Here is a 20,132-nt window from a genome sequence, read left to right as displayed (position 1 = left end):
CAAAACGAGTGTGTAAGGTTGTCAGCTTGAAAATTGAAATAGTTATGGCTTTAAAATCAGTAAATGGGATGAAAAAAGATACAAGGAGAACGAATTTTGGAAATAGGCTTGGGTTGAGATAATGAAGAGTTCAGTCCCAATCGAATAACAACAGTGGAGTACACTCGTTGCTACATTTTACTAGACCTATTAAAGCCCAATTTTCTTGGTCAAAAGACATCATAACAGCCACAAAGCACAAGAAATGTAGCCAAATACTCGAATTTTTTCTCCATATATGTATATACATTCTTTGAATATAGTACATTGGCCGCGTATAAAGAATGAATGGAATACAAAAAAAATGATATCTTTGTTTAACCTAGCTATACTATATGATTAAGAGGAGTATTATTAACAAAAAGGTGGAAGAAAGTAGCTATATCAGGTGCTGTTACTCTCAAAATTAGGCATGCGTAGCTCCTTGCAGAGGCTGTCCAACCTCGACAAACCACCAGATTCGGACTTCAGAGCGTCTGCTTGACTTAGCTATTGACATAAATGGCTGTTACCTTAAGAAGCACAATATGCTGAGTTTCAGATATTCATCAGGTGCTTCCTGTTTGGCCTCCCCTTGTAGATCTTTTTACTCATTTGGAAATTCTTGGGAGTTGGCTATACAGAGGAATGGGGCTGCATCTTGTTGCACATACACTCAGGAACAGGATACTTTGTTACATCTCTTCTTGTTTTGCTACTCCTCAATTCTGGCTGCCCCAAAGAATCTCGATGCAACCCTACAATGATCTTCTTAAATTCTGCCCCGGGGAGAGAAGAGTTCATGAAGTGTGAGAACATTTGCCTTTTATTTGGAGTAATAGTCTTTTTGTGCCCTGCATAAGCCCTATGACCCTGTATCAACAGTAAAAGCACAGCAGTTAGTCAGGATAGAATAGTGAAGTACACCAGATGGCCAGCAAAACAAGAACATCACCACAGTCGTAGAATAATTGGTCGAGTAACATGCATAGGCAAATAAGATACAATGTCAGTTTGCATGAAACAAGGTCTGGTTACTCTGGTAGAACAATAGTTGTCCATCAAATGAATGACAGGAAGTCTTTCTAGAAACTCCACGGCATGTTACCATTCTCTCAAGGAAAATACTTAGGATTTGTCGACACAAAGCCATATTCTAGCCACAACAATTACAATACCTGAATAGCGTGGCCCATGTTTCCACCATGGGATGGCATGAAAACATCACTGTTCTCAGAAACTATATAATCAATAGCAGCCATTAAGGAGGCTTTCTTTTGAAAGGGCTCCAGCTCCCCAGGCAAAGCAAGGTCTTCTTTATTATAGAAATGTGGAAACTCTCTAATCAGTGGATCCAATGCTTCTTTTCCACCCAATGGATTCCCTCCAGCCCAAAAGATTCTAGCAGTTTTTGGAGCCCCAAGAGCTTTAAGCAACCTGATACAGAAGAAAACTTATTATTAACTACAATAAGCCACTATGCTTATAAAGAAGAATCAAAATTTTAAACAACAGTATAGAATGCACAAAAAAAATCTAAGAAGCACACCTTGCAACCTCCAAGGCATTTAAAGGGCAGAGACCAGCAAGTTTCCTTTCATGATATGTCATGTTTGATCTTGAAGTCAAGAGCTCTGGCCTTCGTTTTCTCTCATTGTTTATCATCTCATCATATTCATGACTTAAACCTGGAAGGCATCCAGTCCTCACCCATACATCCTTCTCCATCCGTAAATGAAGAGCAAGATATGGTCCCTTGCTTCTCATGCGCTCTGTCAATTTATTACCGAGTTCTAAGATAGGGGGAGCAAACCTCAACGCATGAAAAGCCACCTACAGTTTCAAGCAGGCATTAGTTACGACGCAGATTATGTGATCCGACTACCATAAAAGAAGATAAGGAAGCCATCAGTGTCAGACTACCAACCATAGTAGCATAGTAGTTCTTAAGCAGTACTTAAAAATGCTGGGAGTTTCAGAAACTTCAGATCTCCAACATACCTTGCAGCGAAGTTTTTGAAGGTCAGAAGGCAGATCCTTTGATAGTCTTGAATCCAAGCTCCGCAAAAGCAAGACACCTTCCCTCCTAATCTGCAAAGGAGAGAAAAACATATAACGTCCTGTACAGCATGGAACTGCATCATTTTTTCCCCAGTATATTCTAATAGTTTAACTTAAATTTGGATCATTAGGGAGGAGTCTACCACTGTAATACAGACATCTTTTATAAACTAAAGAAAACCAAGTTTCGCAGTCAAACACAGAAGTCCATCTTGTTTAGCCATGAATATTATACAATGGTTTTTAAATTCTAAGCCACCAATCCAGTTGGACCGCCTACAAGCAAATTCACCAAAACCTCCTCTGGGATTCTAAATATGGAGCTATCTCCAGGCTATTGGTCATGAAAGCAACAAAAATTTCACAATTCCAAAGAAGGAAGTGATTCTGCTTTCTCCAGCAAAGCAATTTCGTGACCGCGTACAAAAACAATAAGCAATACCATGTCATTATTCCCTCTCACATATCCTCTTCTCAATCCGTAAATATCTTAAAAGCAATTTCTGGACAAAAAAGTTCAAAAGCACAGTCAGGGGAAAAAAATCTTACCCGTCTAGAATACCGCGAACGAATAAATTCAGGGGTGGCATGAAGGTGAGTCATTTTGTCTTCCAATGGCCTCGTCATGACATGTGTAGATGGAAGTGATGACACAATTCGGACATCATTCTCCAAAACTTTCTTGAAATGCTCCAAGTCAAATATATCAGCAAACTCACTGCAATAATGAGAAAAAATATACTAGAATTAAACATCATTTCCCTCTATAGGAACCCAAGAATCCAAATATCAATAAGGAAACGGGATGATTTTGACCTAACAAGTTAAATGACTCTCGCTTCAACAGTTGCCACTAATATTCACAATGACAGAAATAGGATGAATTAGCTTAAAAAGGCCACAATCAAAACCAAAGCAAATAGGCCAATCATCTCAATTTATAATTTAGCAACTAAGACAAAAAATCAAGAATGGTTGAAAAAAGAACAAACCTTTCATCACCCCAGATGACATTAACTTGCAAAATGGGAACAACGAGGGCAGCCCCTAAAATTCTTGCAATCACAACAGCATCAACAATCTGGTTCCTCTGCTGATTCATTCCACCAGCAACCACTACCATCAAATACTTGGTCCTATCTTTGACAATATCAACACTAGCCCTCTTATAATCATTGCTGAACTGCAAACAAGGCCTGTATCCCAACCCATCAGGCTGCTTCCAGAACTCACTCTTTTCATCACCATTATCATTATTTCCACTGACTTTCACCTCATTCTGCACTAGACTCAGCTGAGTACTCGACAACCCGTTTAAGACCATAAGCTTGTCTTGAGAAATAGCACATGGGTTGCGTCCAAAAGGGATTAAAGGATCGACATTGAAGTACACCTTCAACATCCCAAAAACCCCAAAAACCAGAATCAAGAAAAGCCAGAATCTTGGATCCCTCCATAAAAATCTGATCCTTAATACTGAAAGCGGAGAAAACGGAGCTTTCTTTTTAGGAGAAAGCAACAAAGATTCCAAAGAAGTAGATGAGATTGAACTGATTATCTGTGATGGCACTGAAATGTAACTCAGCTTCTTCTTGTTGCTCTTTGACACAGCCATTTTTTTATTCTCCTTTCACCCTGTTTTCACACTACTATTTCAAGAAAGCCCTTTTAGCTGTGTGATGTCTAGATATATATGCTTTAGAGCATTTTCTATGAGGTTTCTTGAGGAAGATTGGAGTTGAATGCGGTTGAAAGAAAATGTGCGGGCGGCGGGAAGAACAACGCGCAGTCAGAAGGATGGATGGACGGACGAATGCGTGTTTGGTATTGGCAATGAAAAGGAGCAGAGGACAGGGTCAGAGAAAGTGTGTGCATGTGTCAGAATGCTTTAGAGTTCGAGTTCTTTGTTGAAGTATTTAAATTAAGTTGGCAACTTGGCATCAAAAATATTTTTTCCTTTTTTAGGTTTTTTTTTTGGGTCAATGAAAGCAATAAGGGAGAATTATTTTATTTGTAAAGTATGGATATTATAATACGTCTTAGGAATTTCATTTTCAAAAGTATGAACAGATTCACCGCTGATTGGGTTGAGTTGGGTGATGATAACGGTTTTAAAAATCAGACCGAACCATCAAATGGTCATATACATTGGCTCGGTTCCCGGTTCGGCTGGGGATGGTTTCTTAGCAATATATATCGTTGTCCATTGAATCCAGATCTTTTCTTTTTTCCTTTTTTTTTTCCGTCAAAAGCTTAGGATTAAGATCTCCCTATTTGAATGTTGTGCGGTTGAAATGCAATTTTAGTTTTTTTTAGTATATGAGTTTTTAAAAAGGTTAATTGTTTTAAAAAAGTTTAATTGTTTTAAACCCCTGATTGGTTAGATATAATAACTTGCAATGGAGCTAGATAAATACCGCGATCAAAATAGTCTGAGTGTGTTTGGATAAGAGATTATTTGGGATTATTTTTTAAAAAATACTATAGCACTTTTTTGATGTGATGTGTGTGAGATAACAAGGTGATTGGATAACGTGTTGATAATGCAAGCAAATCAGTATATGTAAATAAGGTGTAAATAATGTGTAAATCAAGCACACTCAGTTTCAATTGGACTAATTGAAGCAATTCTAAGTGCTTAATGATGCATTTTGTTAAGTAATGGACTCTTTTTTTTTCCGATTTTGCAACTTAAATGTAATATTTTTACAAGGGAGTATGTTTGGATAGCTTTTATTTGCGTACAGATTATTTGTTTGTATCGCAAATATATTTTTTAGTACACCTTTTTATTTTTTTAATCACCTTTTGAATTCACATATATCACATCATAAAAAAATACTACTAAAATGTATAATGAGAAATAAACTCATATCCAAATTATGTATAATGAGAAGAAAATGTGTTGGAACTTACCGATCAAACCGGTTATGTATCAAAGAAGAACCGCTTATAGTGCAACCCTTCTTTACCATTTTGCGAAAACTTTCCTCGTTTTCGTCTAATTTGTTGTAGGAGGGGATTGTGAAAGAAGACTCGTTGAAGTGAAAGACAAGGTTGGAGCACTCGGCCTTCCATTTGAAAGTCAAGCGACTGTAGCAGTCTGCAATGATGCTTCCAACAGAAACTAAAAGAAATTTAAAAAAAATAAAAAAAGGTAGTTTTATATGTGGCTTTGAAGTCATTTGTTAATTAATGTGCAATAATGTGTATAATGAAAGGTTAAGAGCATTAAACAAGTGCTAATGATCACATAATGCATGCAAATATGGTTAAATCATAATGCATATTGCAAGTGTGGCATGGAAAGTACTTGGAAATTGATTATTAATAGTTTTTTGCATGAAGGAGTTTGTACTTTGCTCTGTTGTACAAGAGCTTTTCAATTGATTTCATATTATTGTTATTGGAATTGCTTATTCTTTTGGTGTCTGAAAATGCATTTTTTTAGTGTTTCACAAATTAATCAACTCTAGCCAAGGACATTAATGACATTTGCACTACTTATAATTATGGTAGTATTAATCATTCAGTATGTTTTGTTTTACTTCTCAGATAATTCATACACATGAAGTTACACTATGTTTTAGCGTTTAGGAATATCCCAAAATAAGAAAAAAAAAAGATATTCAAGAACGAGTTGCACGATTTCAAGTTAAAACTCGTTAATCGTTAAATTGTAACAAAACTAAGATATGAACATCTTTTTTTTATTTTTAAGTTTGAAATTTTGAATCTAAAATCTCTAACTTACAATCTCACTAACCTTATCACCCAACTTAGCATCTGATGGTCACAAAAAAAGGAGAAAAAAATTGATCAACTCAAAAACATACTTCTAATTAGCCAAATGGAATCTACTGATACCTATTGGTTAAGCTAGCTTTCAATTCACTAATATGTTTGGATCCACCAGTTTTTAAAAAATTAGGCCTTATTTGGATTGCATTTTTTTGGATTTTTTGTAGAAAAATTACTGTAACGATTTGACGTATATGAGAAAAAAAGATAATAGGGAAATGTGATCACGGAAAGCGATGCAATTTTTTGGGGAAAAATGGCTGTCCAAACAAAGCTTAAATATTATAAAAATTTTTAAAAAGTACTCTAAAAGTAGTCTAAAAATTGTTTAGTATTTAAAAAATATCCCAAAAAATATTCTAAAATCTCTGTTATAATAAAATTTTTTAAAAACACTCTAAAAAACAACTAATCCAAACGAAGCCAGATTCTTGAAGAAAAAGGTTTGCATTGAAAACCCATGTTAGGGGTAATAACTAAAGATTATGTGCTCGGATATATTCTAATTCCTTGAGAACTAAACTATTAAAATGTTTGAAATATTGTAAAGGATTTATCCATTTATACTCTAACAAGAAGAAGTAACAAGGAGGTTAGAACTAGGAGAGTGTAATTTGGTCAATTGATTGTTTTTAACTTATTCAAGCTCAAAAAACAAAACAAAAGCAAAATGGCATGAAAAATTTGAATCCAAGAAAAGAAAGTGGAATTAGATTTTATTTTTTTGAAAAAATGTGGAATTAGAATATTCAAATAGGTTTGGCCTTTGGGATAAAGCCTAGGGAGATAGCACTATCTCAGATATCTAAGAGGTATCGTGTCGTGATGTGATAATGCCAGTTGTGCATTAAACAATAGCCGTAAACGAATCATGTGACCTGCTGCGATTCAGTCCACAGCCTGTCATTTAAGTTGTACTGCGTACCATTCAAAACTTGCGTCACGATTTGAATTGCTATTTTTTAAAATTTTTGTACAAAAATATATTGTAATGATTTGGAGTTCATTTGAATTATTATGTTTTAAAATTTTTATAAACAAATGTATTATAATGATTTGATATGTGTAAAGTGAAAATATAATTAAAAAATGCGTTCATAAAAAGATAAAAATTTTTAAAGAAAAATGACAGAAACAAGACATTGATATATGTGAGATAAAAAAATGAATGAAGAATGTGTTCATAAAAAATACAAATTTTTTCTTTGAAAATTGACATCCAAAAAAGGCTTTAATTTTAATATTCAAAATTTTCCCATTTTCAAAAAAGAAAAGAAAAAGAAAAAGGGATTCGAAACTTATCTAATTACCCATTTCAATTTTGTGAATTTGAATTCAAGTCTTAACAGATATTTCTTCCACTGTACATGAGCTGTTGTTTCCAACCATCCTGTAGATTATTTGTCTTATTGATTTAATATATACTTTATTTGTATTCATTCCCATTGTGAATTTGAGTTATAACTTGTACTCAAATAAAAAAAATTACACTATAGAATACGTATGTGTTATAACAATAACATGTAAAAGCATAATAAATTATTTCTTATAATCAATTATTAATCCAATTTCATATCAATTCGATTCTAGCATTACTTTTTTTTATAAGAAAAAAATTTAAATGAATTCAATTTCGATTATTAATACGAGTTAGAACATGTCTTTTAAATTATAGGTTACTTACACAAATCATTTTCAAATATAACTCTTACATTGACAATGAAATTCAAACGATTTTTTAGGAGCAATTGCTCGTTCTAATCGACGGAGCGAACATGTGTTGGCATTACTTGTACTTTACATTTGTTCAGCAAAGCACCCACAAGGTACCAAGAATCATTTCCCTCTCATATACAGTAACAAACCGTTTCCCAAGGCCAGCTGGAATTGCACCATAGACACGCTGGCTGTTGTCCTACGTGGCAGAAAGTGACTTCTCAGTGCATGCCACGTAGGCATCTGGAAAGAGAAATATTTGATTCCTAATAGGCCATTGTGGAAGTCTGGTGGGTCCAATTTGGGAATTTGGTTGGTTCGGCTTGGTGGTCCAAAGTTCAAAACTTTTTACCAACTCGTACGCTTAGGCTGGAGTGTCCTGTCCGATTCGAGCCTATCATTTGATCCTTGACCGAGCAATTGGGTCACATTTTTATGCCACTGGTCATTTGGTCCAGTGGTCATCACTCTCTTTGGTGGTGCTGGAGGTCAGGGTTCAACCCCTGCCTTCCTCAAATTTGCCACAATATGTGGCTGGTCTTAGTTGGCCATCCCCCCTTGCCCATTTTCCCTAGATTAGGCTAGTTTAGGTTATAGGACATCTATCGTTGCAGACAAAAAAATTGGGTCACATTTTTGTTTAGTACCTTTAATTTTTATCGGTAGAAATTTTTTTTGGATGTATTGGTGTCCCATGATTATTACGAGATTCGAGACACGTCCGACTGATCACTCACTAATACAATTTTCGCATTAATAACAGAAGTCAAATTTAAGATCTTTTTGTAAGAAAGTGATATATCATTTTCAATGGAACCAACTTATGTTGACAATATCTTTAATTATTATTTGGATGTTTCACTAAAACTTTTGTAATTTTCCAAGGGACAGGATGAGCTTTCTCAACATTATACAGCTTGATTACAACCATATGGAATCTGAATCGCACAATTTACCACTAATTTTGTTTTTATAAGAATGTAATATACTTGTCTAGAAAAACTAGCATGGATTAGAGCATTTCTTGCATGATCACGAATGAAAATGCATCTTGATTTTTGAAGGAGGGGAGGGTCGATAGCCACAAAACTAGGAAAAACACACTTGTATATTTTACAAGTTAAAATGTAAGAGGTTGTTTGGATTGCATTTTTTGGAGAGTTTTTGAAAAAAAATTTCCTATAGCACTTTATTATGATATGATATATGTGAGTCACTATCTCAATTTTTTCCTATTCTGAATTAATTTTTTTTTTGAAACCTTCAAAAACCATACTAAAGTTCCGCATGGGTTATGACCGTGATTGAAATTTGGCATGCTTAAGCATGCGCTTTGGTATCTTTCTCCCTATGTATTATTCCAACATTTCTTTTATACAAAAAATTATTTGGTGTAATCATTATGATGTCATTTAGAAAATAATGATTGGTTACCTAAAATCTCCTTTCCATGAACGAGGTTATGTACATGCCTCAGTCATAAAAAAATCACCACATCAATGGTACTTCTTCATAATAATCTTTTTTGATTCATGCAAATAGGATTTTGTCAATGTTCAGGCGAAAATCAATGATTATTTTGTCAAAATCTAAAATTTGAGAATTTAAACATTAAGCATAATTACTGATTGCTCTCATTTGTATCCAATTCATTTGCCATTGCAAAGAAATGAATTTGGGTTTCATTAGTTTAATTGCGTATATAGAGAGCTAACACTAAGAAAAACAAGTCATGCATCACACCAGATCCGTATGAAATACATAAGATAACGTGTGCAAACATGCCCTAGTTTAAAATAAAAAAAAAACAGTCAGTTCTATAGGTGGAGATAAAGACAGTAGTCTTATAAAATAACCCCAAAAAAAAAAATTCTCTAATTAGCTCTTGAAAGCAGAATGGAATCTTTAATTAGCCTAATTTGGTATAGAGCGTGACAAAATTAAGGCAGTGTTATAAAATAACACAAAAAGAAATTCTCTAATCAGCTCTTGAAAGCTGCATGGGATCTTTAGTTAGCCTGAGTTGGTATAGAGTGTGAAAAAATTAAGCTATGTATAAAAAAACATTTAAGTTAGGTATGGTGTTCCTCAATTATATGCAATGGGTCATAGGAAACATCATTTGCTTAGACAAACTCTCATGCTTTTGTTACAATTTTGGACTTCTTTTGTGGTTAGATGCATTGAATTAGAGCAACACATGTCTAGGACCTTAGTCGCCTTTGGAAGAGTATATGAGAATTTAGGGAAATTTTATCAAGGAGGAAAAGCATAAAGACCTAGTATACATTCTTTCTTTCAATACGGATGCTACAATTAGTAAATCTACATATTATTTTGAAATCTAGTAAGAATGTGAGGAAAATTGAAGATAGAGTTCCTATACAATATTTTGCATTTTTTTTGTTTTTACCAAAGACTACGAGTATAATTTGTAGTTTTGCCTCAATTCTCTCGGAAATTATGACATTTGTCACCAAATTCTTGTCTAGGTGATCTAAAAGCAGATAACCAAAAGAAAATAATTTTAGATCTGGTGAATGTAGTTGATTTAGTATGAAAGTAAAAGAACTCCTCTTGAATAGATTGGAATCACCATTTCTCGATTTCTTTCAGCTTCCCTTCACAAATTGCTCTCACCAACTTCCATTATTGTTGTGATTGTGATTGTGATTGTGATTGTCTAAGGCAGGAGGTATTATACAAGGGCCTAAAGCAATCACCATGTAAGCATTGGCAAATGATCATGATCCAGCTTGTCATGTATTAGTTTAAGTTCTTTGGTTGGACATATTTCTTGATATGGTATAAGCCAAAACACTATGCTTACTAAGTTAATAACAGCATTTTGTAGGATTTTCGGAAAAAAAAAGACCAATGTTTTCTACATCGTTGGTGTAAAGGTTTTATTTATTTATTTTTTGTACGAGTAATTTGGATGCATGTGACATCTGTAAAAAAAAATTATTTAAAATTTAAGTAAAAATTAATAATGTTTCATGTGTTTACACCTGTTAGTGTAAAAAAAATTCATATTGAAATAAATTGTATTTCTTGTTACCCTAAATAGAATGCCTAGGTTTTTTAAAAAATAAAATAAAAAAACAAAGTTCATTTACGGTTTGTTGAAAATCCTTGAATATGATTTTGATAATCAAATCTGAAATAAATTTAAATCTAACAATAACACAATAGAATGCCTTGGTTCTTGCTTTGGAATTGGAAAGAGAAATGGAATAACTCCTAGAGGACTCACTAATAAGGATTTTGGTCAATTTCTCCCAATTTGGTCGAGAATCATGAATGATCAAATTTTAAGGCATGATTCCAATATTTCAATTTCCATTGCACTGGACGAAGCGCGCAGAATTGGAATTATGGTAATTTCAAATACCAAAACCCCTGAATCAAGTGTCCCTAACTGTGGTGAATTTCCCATACTAGATCAGAACAGTGCTTAAGCATCAGTGCTTGACCCCATCAAACTCTGTTCTGAAGATGTCCTGTTGAAAAACCAGAAAGACGTATAGTTTCAACACTTTCGTAGAAATCAAGACTTGGTCTTGACGGCAAATGATTCTTTCTTGATTATCTGGTTCACGAAAATAGAAAGTGTACACTTTCCGCCTGAATATTATGCTTTACAAATTCTATCCATCAACAGAATGACCAAGTTAAAAGTATTGTTTGATATCATCCACCTTTTCCACTAACTATGGATCCTTTGCAAAAAAGAAAAAATTATTATAAACAAACCTAGACATAATTTCCTGGATGGACAAATGGAAGAACTCCATTAACCACAAAGCGCCACCATCTTATCATGCCCACTAACGTTTTGGCTGTGGGGAAGCAGTCAATAGAAGCCTCCCAGCTTGCGGTTTCATCAATCAACATTACTATTACTTTTATATGAAATCCTGGATTTTATCTCTTCAACGGGGGCACTCAATCAGAAAGTTCATATCATCTTGGTTTTTTTTTTTTTTTGGTTTTTGCCAACAAGTGCAGTATAATTTCATTTCAAATAGGTTTCTTTAATGCTTATAAATCTTTGACAAATTCTGATACAAACCCGATCTATGAAATTAACCTTAAAATGACGGTAATAGAGACCAGTACTTGGTCTTTTTTTTTTTTTTTGACTGATTCTGAATAATAAATAGCCAGCAAACATTCTTGACGGGCACCCAAAAGTGTACGCAACGATAGAAAATAGATTGCTTGACCAATTGCAAATGGCTTGTGAACCATTGGTCAAAATAACATGTCCAACCACTACTAGTTCCTGGTTGTGGGGTTTAGCTTGTAGGACACTGAAAATGAGTTGGCTATGAACATTTGTTTCGTCTGGTATACGTTTTGGTAGTTTGATTGGAGTGATTGACAAACACTTGTTGCAGTAATTAAGCAGAAGTTGATAACGAAGAAGTAACATAACATACATTCCAATCAATAGTTTGGATAAAATATAGTATCAAAGTTAAAAACTGGGATACTGTATATATTCAAAATTCCTGGGAAAAATATGTTACTATGGCCCCAGTGTTTGAGAGTTTACAACGTAAAATCTTTTATCTTGGGATCATGAGATCAATTGTGTTGATAGAAACTGTCATTTCATTCAAGAGATCTGTACTAATAATGGCAGAAAATAAATCATCCAATGAAGTTACAAACATTACGTAATAGCATATATTTGTGTGTGAGAGTAAACAAATTGAGGTTTGGCACAATAGTACTACTTTTCTCGACATCATTTGCAAGAGGAGTTGTATTGAAGTAAAGATTCTGAAAAAAGAACCTAGGAGAAGATGATTCGAAGGGGACTCATTATTGCTGCAGGAAATTATGGCTAAAACTCATCAATGTCCATTTATTGGAGATAGGAAACTAATGGATAAGCCAGCATATCTCGACATCTTCATCATTCATTTTGACTTTACGTAATAGTTAGGTTTTTTCTCTTTTTTTTCTTTTTTCCTTTTTTTTAAAAAAAATTCAAAATCATATCTTGATGGCAAAGGAATTTCACCCAATAAGCCTGAATACAAAAATGTACTACCAAGTTGTCGATTGCTCGAGTTCTTCTTATCCACTGAAACCTACTACATCCAATTAGTCCTCCTCCTGACGCAGGTTGTTATCATAAGTTTTTACATCAGCCTGGATACGGAAGTATTCTTCTTGAACTCTTTTTTTTTTTTTTTTTTCTTTTTGTGAATTCAAAAACTCAAAGTCAAGCTCAAGTATGCATTTAAAACTACAACCAAAATTTCTTCTTTTATGTCCCTTGCACTTGACTTCATGACCCAATGAGATGGATTACTACTAGTTACCATTAAACATGCAGGTTCCTTAATTACCTGACCGAAACAAATACAACAGAGGCGAAAAGGGATCTGAGTGAAAGTGAATCATACACTCTCTGCATCAAGCATGCCTGCATTATACGGCAAAACAAACCACAAATTCCTACAGGCAAATTCGGCATCGACCTATCTATGATGTAGGCCAGCTAGTTAGTATTCATGACTCGTGCGTAAATTAAAGCCATGTCTCTGAATTTACTGTTTCAAAAATTCGAATTCTGTAGCACGACTTCATTTAATTTGCCCTCTAAATTGTAATAGTAAATTGATTGAATATCATTTACTACTAATTGGTGACTTCATGAGAATACATCTTTTTAGCGTGTTGGGTATTATATGGACACCATCATGATTCTACATTCTATTTTTTTATTTAAATAATATTTCCAGTTTGAAGTTTGATTTTCGTGGGATCCTTTCCGTATTTTTCTTTTTAATTTTTTTGGGAAATAGAGAGATTCTGGAATTTGGTGCTTGAAAAGGGCACATTTCCTGTTAGTTGTTATCTCAAACAAATCAAATAAACAAAATGTGAGAAGGAATATTTGTTGTTGGAGTAATATATGACTTGAAAATGAAAAAAACATAAGGAGAACTAACGAATGACTATTCTTTTTTAATTAAACTTAGATAACCAATAGAAAAACAGCAGCAGCTGTCAGCAATTACTCAGAAATCAACGAATTGGATTTGTGATCTTCTACAGGTAAGACGTAGCAAGGGACATCAAGTTGGGCAAGCTTCAAATATTTTCCAATTCCATTTACTATAACTCTAAATCGGTGGTTAGAATGATACATGCATATAATTTTCAGTAGTTGAGGTTGATGTACTAATCACTTAACTGCTTCAATAATTCTTGTGCTTTAGTTGTGTAATCAATAGCTAGCTCAAGAGATATGCAAAAAAGTGCTATACCAAATCCCTCTTAATTAGTGGTATACCAAATCCCTCTTAATTAGTACTATTATTAAGTCACTTAGGTGTATGGTAGGTAAGTGTTTCCCATGATTACCTAATTTTAGTTGGCTTACATTCATTTTTTTATGCTATTCCAATAATAGAGACATTTTTGTTGCACATAATTTACTTCAAAGAAAATTTCCAGTTTACAAAAAGATAGAAGTCAGAGCCCGCTTGGATTACTAATTTTTTTTGGAGTTTAAGTAGATTGATGCACGGTAGTTATTTGATATATATGAAGTAAAAAAGTGACTGAAAAATGTGTTTACGAAAAGCGTAAAATTTTTTTGGGGAAATGGTATGGATTTTTATTGTTGATTGGAAAAAGAGATGGAGAATGATGTAGCAATTGTTGTCTCACATCTTTGCATGGACAAAATTAGATTGGCGTAAGTTGTAAGGTGTCATTAATCTCTAGCAAGCATCACATCAAATTAATGTGCTTCAAAGGAAATATTAATGGGAAAAATAAAATAAAATAAAATTTCTTCAAACCACTTCTCTTGAATGTTATTAATACAAGGAAGAGTTGAGTGGTTAAAATCAGTTGTTAAGGAGTTGAACCACTCATATTTTCTTCGAGAAATTTCAAAACAGACAAGAAAGTAGACTAAACGAAGGAGATTGAGATGTTGCTGTCATAAGAATTCAGCAATTTACAAAGGAGTATGCATTTTTCAATGAAGTGTTAGTTGAATTTATCACACCCAGGTTTTAAGAGTTAGGAAAAAGGGAATTCAATTTTGACATAGAACTCTTTTTTTTTATTTTTTATTTTTGGGTCAACTGGCAACATTTCTTTTTTCTTTTTTTGGTGGTTGAAACATGAAAGCTGCATTAGCAACATTTCATTGATAAACTTTCAATGGGAAGTGAACCTTGACCCAATATTTCCTTACCGGAAAAAAAAAAAAAACTTGACCCAACATCATAAACGTTAGCTGGGAGTCTGACATCTTGCGAAACTGGCTAAAATTAAACCATGGAAATGGTTGATTTGACAATAAAAAATCAATTAGTTATATACTAACAAATATTAAAATCCTATTGATTTGATTATTGCACCAATCAATAATTAAACCATTTAGTAACGGAAAATTTGAAATTTCTCTCTGCATAAAGGTGACCTCTAACAACCTTATATATTAGCTTCATTTTCTCAGATTAGCTCAATTCTTTTAGTAACTCAAAAGGTAAAATACGGCAAAAAAATCCAAAGGTTCATTTTTTTTCCTAATTAAAGATACCCTTTTATTTTGAAATGGAGATTCTATTTTTTTTCTATGGTTTTGTTTTCTTTGACATAGTTGTTATGATTCTTTCTGCTTTGCTATCTTCTATTCACGGTGGATGGAATAATTTTTTTTAAAGAAATACGTGAATTTTTAAAGTCTTTGGAGTGGCTGAAATGGAAAATATGAAAAGTCCCTTTTTTTTTTTTTATTGACAAGAAAACCTGCAACCGCTATTTGAGAATGTACAATACTAGTAAATTCCGTCCCGTGTAATATGAAAAGTCACTTTGTCTAGCATAAATAGGAAAAGTCACTTTGTCTGAAGTATAATGATAAAATGAGCCTAGTAGAAATGCCTGTAAACTCCCTGAGTTCCAATTGTAAAGATGCTTTGTCACGTGACTGCTCCTCCAATGTAGCAGTTAGACTATTTCAAGGTTCTTTTAACCAAAAAATAATGCCAAAGATTTTAACCCAGCTTTAATATTTTATTTGTGGTAAAAATTCAGTTTCACAAAATTCCTCAGTCGAGTACTCTACTAACATGGTAGTATAAGCTTAATAAAAAAGGATTAAGCTGGTAATGACTCAAAAGGAAATAAAACAAAAATATATTATAAGTATGCCATAGGTTAATGATTTGCTAATGATCTATCTTAATCCATTCAGTTTGAGAAGTACTAATTAACAGACCCCAGTTGCATCCTCAGCAGTAGGCATCCAATAATCCATAAATTCCTGCATACAAATCCCGGTTCTTTCATGTGATGAAGTAACAACAAACGGTCCAAATGGGCCATTTGTTTCTGTGTAGCCATTAAAGTGAATGACTTTTGTTGCAAGCCTGCAACATTATTCAATGGTTCTCTCATTTAATGTTCTATCCCTTTTGCGTAGCTGGCCTGGTACTTCATCTTGGACGCTGCACATGTTGGAATGCGATCAACAAAGCCATTTTCCTTTCTTCTGTCTTGTATTTACTTTTTACACAAGGTAAGATTAATTCATTTGGGCAATGTATCTCCATTTGAAGGAGTCATCAGTGTAATAGTTGATCGAGATTACAATTGTTATCAAGTAGGCAAATGATATAAGCCATAACTTGGGTTTTTATAGTGAATGCAGTTAAAATGACAAAATTATCTCTATCATGTCCAAATTGCGATTTTGATTTTGGAGGGGCAAGTATGATAGTTTCTTCAAGAATTGATGCATTCAAATTTGAACATTAACATGAGCCTTTCAAGAATACCAATTTTGCATTCAAGTCTCATACATACGAGTAAGATGCAACCCATTGTTGGCTAATTCATACTTTGTTTTATGTTACAAGACGAATTAGACGAGGAATAAGGACATATGAGTAAGGTGCAATTCATTGTTGGCTAATTTATACTTTGTTTTATGTTACAAGACGAATTAGACGAGGAATAAAGATTTGAATCCTGTGCCTGACAACAACTGAGATGGGAACAATTAGGAAACTTTAGCAGCTTCTGTAATTAACTTCATGAATCTTGCACAAACATCTATCACTGTTGGAAGTATAAATTTACTGGTTTAATGATGAGATGAAAAGCCAACATGAATGAGATGAGAAATGCACAGCCAGGGGAGAAACAAGACAGGGCTGTTTTGAATTGAGGAAGCAAGCCAAGGAATGCCCCATGTTCCTTTCATGTGGGCATTGTCCCCTTCCCATGTGCATTTGTGTCCTGCCACTTATGGTTAATGCCCCTCCAGCTTCAATCATATACTATCACTTTTTTATCAATTCGAAGGACTTGGAATTGGGGGCCATTCACTTTATCGAATAATTCTGTCCATTCCCCCCTCCTCTTCAAAAGTTGTGAATATGTTCAAGAGTTTGTCGCATTGTCCAACTGTATATTCAACAAGGAAATTGTCTCGTTTTCTTACTGTTACAACACAAAGGCAGAAGGGCAACTGCTTTGATAGGTGCTGGACAAAATTTCTTAAAAAACCAAAAAAAAAAAGAAAAGAAAATCTGATATGCAATCATATATATAGAAACTGAAACAGCCCTCCGTTGAGATTTTTGATAATTTCAGTTAGTTTCTTGGAGATTTTAAAAATTATACATACCTCCCTTGCCATTTAAATGATAATACTAACCTTAAACATTTTAATGGAATTCCCTTATTTTGTATGTTTATACTAAGAATGGGGTTTAAAATTATTTTTTCGTTCTTATTTCTCTTTTTCATTTTTCGCTAACAAAGCTATAGAACTTCCACTATTGTCTCTACCTTTTATTGTAACCAAATGTTGAGCTAGTGATTTTTTTTGATGAGTTAACTTCATATGTAATCTAATGTTTCTGCTAATCTTTGATTTCTATTTTCATTGGTACCAAAATCAACAATAAATCAAAAAGAAATGGTGCAAAACCACTACTAAACTATGGTGATCTCACTACTCAAACAAATTCACAAAATCTAAAACAATTATTTTAACAATTTCTTCTCTATCTTATAAATCTAAAGCCATAGTAAAATACCATCAAAAGTATCCTATAATGGTGATAAAATTATTATTATAGTTGTTTATCGAATAGTAGATATGGACATGAAAAATTTGGCACCTTTTGTTTATAATTAGATAATCTTACAATTGTATAGGGAAGTAAATTAAAACTCACTACATGAGAGCATTCTAGGGTATTCATTTGAAAATTGGACCAAGTCAATGTTAGTTTAAGGTTTGGTTACTAAAACTATCAAATCAAGTGAGGTAGGTGTAATTTTACAAATTTCAAGGGAGTTCAGTGAAATTGATAGATACCTCAAGGAGCTTTCTGAAATTATCCCAAAGAAATAATGACTGTCCTACTATTTTGAAACTACTTTTTCTTGTTACAAATATTTGATAAGATAAAAAGGTATGTTGGAAAATATGTTTGTGATGCAAGTAAATAATTTTTTTTTTTTTGCAAATATTACCTATCCAAACACAAATGCCTTTTCTTCTTCTCTCCATTATTTTGGTTTTACCTTGGTAATATTCTTCAACTTTGCCAAAGTTGTATAGCCAAATGATGTGTCTCCTCAAAAATAGTTAAAACTTTGAAAGAAATAAAGATGCAAAGTAAAGAAAAGCAAAGTTCTATAAAGCCAAAAAAAAAAAAAAGTTCTATAAAGTTAAAATTTGCTATAAATGGCCCTTCCATCCTTAGTTTGGAAACTCAACATTACAAGCATATTATTGAGCTTAAGCATGTGTTCCTATTATGTCAACCATTTTAAATGTTGTACTACACGGTCAAGGAATTGAAGCTTCACAAGAATCAAAAGATTAGTACGGTTCAAAGTTACACTTTAATTGACTCCATTTTACCTTCTTGATGCATATCTGTTATTAAATTCATGTTCATGCTCATGTATATGTCATAATTATTTGCCTCTTCGTATAAAGATTTTAGTTTTCAAACACAGTAGAAAGTATGAACTTTTGTTGGATATCTGTGTGAGTGTTTATTTGTTTATTTTCTCATGCATAGAATGCATGTACTTAAAATTACACCACTTTCAGACCGTTATATGCTCTTGGATATTTGTCCAAAAGCAAGTGCGACAAAATTTTGGAGGATTAGGTGTTTCCTGTCTAACATTTTTAGTACAATAAAAAAGGGTTAATAACACTTCCCCTCTCCCCCTCTCTGCGCCCCTCTGTATTTAGGGGTAGTCACACCCTCAACCTTAAATATATACACTTCACCTTCCATGAAGACTAATCAAAGTTAAAAATACAAAAAAAAAAAAAAGAGTGAGTGCAATGGCATTATTGTCTATTTATTCATGAAATTATCTATAACTTAATATTATTTCCTTTTGTTGCCATACAACATACATCTTCTCTATTGTATCAACTATACAATAATATCAAACTGAAAAAAGCTAACTAAAGTTTAAATTTAGTTTATATCCTTAAAATTTTTCTTGTTGGTTAGTATTCACTTTTATATATGCTTTGTTCAATTTATTATAATTTAAGTCAAAAAAAGAATAAATAACACAATACTAAAATAAACACAAATACCAAATTTCTTTTTGAAAAAGAGGTAATACTAAATTTTTTTAAGACATAGTTTTTATTATTTTAGTTTTTATGAACTTTTAGGTAATAATATTGTCATTTTTTGTTAGTGTATTTATAGTTTACTATTATTGCTTTTTCTTCTAAAAAATTGATTTAATCTTATTTTCTCTCTATAAGCTTAAAAATGAGGCATATCAACCATTTTTACCAAATTCAATTAAGAATTTCATATTGGACTAATTTGATAAACAAAAAAATGACAGGGATATTAGTCTAAAGTTTAAATAATTTAAAATGATAAAAATTACTTAAAAAATGAGTTTGGTATTACCTTTTTTATATAAGTTTTTGTAATTATATTTATTTTTAGTATTATGCTATTTATCCATTTTGTTTGACTTAAAGTCTAATAAATTGAACAAAATATATATAGAAGTAAACACTAATGCAATAGAAAAAATGTCTAGGATATAAACTAAATATTAACTTTCTTTAAATTTTTTTAGTTCGATATTTTTTTATAATTGATACAACAGAGAATATATAAATCTTTTAGTAGTGAATGGAGATGATATTAAGTTATAAATAATTTAATGAATAACCAAACAATAATATCATTGCACTCACTTTTTTTTTTGGTATTTCTAACTTGGACTAGTCTTCATGAGGGTAAGTTGTATATATTAAAGGTTGATTTTGTGTGGGGAGGGGGGGGGGATAAAGTGTGACTACCTCCTAAGTTCAGGGGAGAAAATTGTTATTAACCCCAAAAAAAGGGGCACCAACAACTAATAATGCTCAAATAGAGTATATTTAAGCTTTCTATTTTTTGAAAAAAGAAATCCCATTCTATGTAATTCCGTTTTAGGAATCCCATAATCTATAACCTATTAAATGATACATGCGT

The 20,132-nt window shown here is 32.8% G+C and overlaps 1 protein-coding gene across 1 annotated transcript; it reads right to left on the bottom strand.

Annotated features, from left to right (window-relative positions):
- Window positions 1-255: 255 nt before the first annotated feature.
- Window positions 256-3,943, bottom strand: LOC113760643 (O-fucosyltransferase 20-like). The gene is made up of 6 exons (XM_027303299.1): window positions 3,072-3,943; window positions 2,629-2,797; window positions 2,020-2,109; window positions 1,568-1,851; window positions 1,197-1,455; window positions 256-891 (listed from the first exon to the last, which is right to left on the bottom strand). The coding sequence occupies exons 1-6, from the start codon at window positions 3,692-3,694 to the stop codon at window positions 655-657; spliced, it is 1,662 nt and encodes a 553-aa protein (XP_027159100.1). The 5' UTR covers window positions 3,695-3,943; the 3' UTR covers window positions 256-654.
- Between the last annotated feature and the right edge of the window lie 16,189 nt (window positions 3,944-20,132).

This window comes from Coffea eugenioides, chromosome 2, assembly GCF_003713205.1.
Source record: "Coffea eugenioides isolate CCC68of chromosome 2, Ceug_1.0, whole genome shotgun sequence".
Classification (NCBI taxonomy): Eukaryota; Viridiplantae; Streptophyta; class Magnoliopsida; order Gentianales; family Rubiaceae; genus Coffea; species Coffea eugenioides.
This window is presented reverse-complemented; position numbering and strand designations above follow the sequence as displayed.

Coding starts and splice junctions, on each gene's coding strand:
- LOC113760643 (XM_027303299.1), bottom strand. CDS start 3,694: ATGGCTGTGTCAAAGAGCAACAAGAAGAAGCTGAGTTACATTTCAGTG. Junction 2,798..3,071: donor GTCATCTGGGGTGATGAAAG/GTTTGTTCTTTT, acceptor TCATTATTGCAG/TGAGTTTGCTGATATATTTG. Junction 892..1,196: donor ACATGGGCCACGCTATTCAG/GTATTGTAATTG, acceptor CTGTTGATACAG/GGTCATAGGGCTTATGCAGG.